Source organism: Monopterus albus, unplaced genomic scaffold (genome assembly GCF_001952655.1).
Source record: "Monopterus albus unplaced genomic scaffold, M_albus_1.0 scaffold214.1, whole genome shotgun sequence".
Classification (NCBI taxonomy): Eukaryota; Metazoa; Chordata; class Actinopteri; order Synbranchiformes; family Synbranchidae; genus Monopterus; species Monopterus albus.
Window position 1 is genome coordinate 504,450 of NW_018128094.1, and position 2,475 is coordinate 506,924.

Sequence of the window (2,475 nt, forward strand, 5' to 3'; positions counted from 1 at the left end):
CGAGGACAACCTTTCCAAAAAAATGAGAAAAAAACATGAAATACAACGCCCATAAGGGGCCGCTTTGAGGCCCACCAGAGGGCCACAGACCACTGGTTGAGAAGGGCTGGTCTAGATCTTACTTTGTAAAGTGTCCTGACATGCCTTTTGTCATGATTTGGCGATATGCAAATAAAACTGGATTCAATTGAATATTAATAGTACTCAACATTAAACACACATTTTTTTATATTGCCCATTTATTTTAGTGTCATACAGCCAATTCTACATTGGTTGTTCCACTCAGGAAGTTCAACTCAATATTAGTTGCTGAATCATCACCACTTTGTGAATTTCAGAATGATCTTCTCATTTGCACTGGGAATGTAACATCCAATACCTATAAACCAGATTCATAGAGTGTGTTATAATCAGATTTACAATAAAAAAGAGTGATCAACAGGAATCTAGTAGTGGACCTACCAACATCAGGCGCTGTGATTTTGCCATCTGCACTCTGGACCAGCAGCTGCCAGTATGTGTGTTCTTCATCATTTCCAGCTACATCATTCACACTCTCCAGGTATGGGCCATAGTTCAGATTCTCTGTGTAGGTGAAGCTGCAGGACCAAACAGAAGAGCAAATACATTTCTTTGAACTGGTTAACAGCTCCACTCACAATGAACAATCATTGATGCATTTGGGTGATTGTCACCAGGGCCCTGCTCTTCAAACTTGGCTTAACTAATAAGACAAACATCTTTTTATTATTTACTGTAATTCTTATGCAGCTAAATGGGTTCTTGGAATGCGGACAGAGGACAGTCTGCCCTTAGTATGAAATAAAGGCAAAAGTATGCAGAGAGAAAAACTAACCAACTGTAAAGAGCTGAAACCATGATCAGCACTGATATGCCTGGCTGAGTACTGATCATATGCAGGCATGTACTGTGATCCATGAGAAAACATTTTATTTTCCATATGTGTTGAAATGACAACAAACTTGGACTTGGATAATAATGCATTGTAATTTGCATCTGAAAACTGTGAATGAGCAACAGTTGCTTTTAAGCTACTGTAGCTGAAAAATCCAGACTTGAAATCACCAGCAATGAAATCAAGCTAAATCAACTGTACAAAAAAGTGTGTATTTCAGAGATGCACACATCATTTGCAGGTCCTTTGAAGTATTTTGTGTTATATGCCTAGGACTTGAAATACTATTGCACAGTAGTATGTTTATCTACTTAGAAAATGTTACAAATAAAGATATAGTTGTTTTCATGTTGCACACCCACACAGGTGACAGCTGATATTATGATCTTACTTAAAACTTGCATTGGAGTCCACCAGTCTCTTCAATGCACCCAGTAGGATCCCTCTGTAAGCCACATGAGTGGTGTAGTTCAACAGAGGGGCGTCTGTTAAGCTGTTCTCCACCACCACATCCAAGGGAGATAGTGTACCAGCTGAATGATAGATGACAAAAACAGCAGAGGAAGCACTGGTAAGGAGATTTTTGAATATTCAATAACAATCATTTGAAATGAAACTGTATGAATGCTTCAGAAGCTTACATCCCGTCAGAGTCCCAGGCAGCAGCAGCAGCAGAATGGCTGCAGAGAGGAGAACGGGCATCATCGCCATGGCTGTCGGATAACAAACTTAGCTGACTGCAAACTTACTTATACTCCAGTTATCACTGTTTACAAAATGACTGGGCCGAACTTTGTTGATTTAATTTTGTAATATCTGTTAATGTTTTACACAGAGCCAGCCTGAATGTCACCTTGAATTTCTGTTATGACATTTTGATTCAAACATTCAAACACACTCCTCCATCTCTCCCTTAAGGTGTACTGATGCACAGATTATTGCTAAGTGTCATTTTCCCTCGTTTTCTTCTTTTTTTTTTTTGTACCAGCTGGGGTCTCATTAGACCTCCAGGACATTACATTGAACCCTGTGGACATTCAAAACACATTCTACTGTTGGAAAGACAACTATTGTATAATGTGTATCATTGCACCTCTGTGGGAACTATGGATTTATAGTTGATGCAGTGAGCCGTGGTAAATGCTTTACTGTCCCAACTTTTTTTTTGGAATGTGTTGCAGTATCAGAATTGAAGTGAGTTTATTTTGAACAAAGAATAAATTTGATGATGTATCACATCAAATAATGTGCTGCTGTATTGTTTTCAATGTAATACAGGACACCGACAGTTTACACTATTTTCGGTTTTAATTTCAATTTTACATTCTGTCCCAACTTCTTCTGATTTGCTGTTGTATTTTCCTGTTATTATCGATGTAAATGAACTCACTGCCAAATGTAGGAGCTTGTTAAAATCCAAACGTGATTTTTACTGGGGCACGTGCTCCAGTAAAAGGGATCTAACAACACCTATGGCATTTGTTATTTTCCTGAAATCTGTAATTAGTAGTCAGGCAGTGCGCAATGCAGGGAAGTCAGAACAAAAGGGTGGGATTTCT

The 2,475-nt window shown here is 38.7% G+C and overlaps 1 protein-coding gene across 1 annotated transcript; it reads right to left on the minus strand.

Annotated features, from left to right (window-relative positions):
• Positions 1-240: 240 nt before the first annotated feature.
• LOC109971041 (gastric intrinsic factor-like) lies at positions 241-1,922 on the minus strand. Its single transcript, XM_020619060.1, has 4 exons — positions 1,558-1,922; positions 1,308-1,449; positions 463-599; positions 241-379 (listed from the first exon to the last, which is right to left on the minus strand). Exons 1-4 carry the CDS (start codon positions 1,625-1,627, stop codon positions 318-320), a joined length of 411 nt encoding a protein of 136 aa, XP_020474716.1. The 5' UTR covers positions 1,628-1,922; the 3' UTR covers positions 241-317.
• Positions 1,923-2,475: the final 553 nt, after the last annotated feature.

Excerpts from the sequence above, each read along its gene's own strand:
- LOC109971041 (XM_020619060.1), bottom strand. The coding sequence starts at position 1,627 with ATGGCGATGATGCCCGTTCTCCTCTCTGCAGCCATTCTGCTGCTGCTG. Across the intron at positions 600-1,307 it reads GACTCCAATGCAAGTTTTAA|CTTCACCTACACAGAGAATC; the intron begins GTAAGATCATAA and ends TTGGTCCTGCAG. Across the intron at positions 380-462 it reads AATCACAGCGCCTGATGTTG|GTATTGGATGTTACATTCCC; the intron begins GTAGGTCCACTA and ends TCTGGTTTATAG.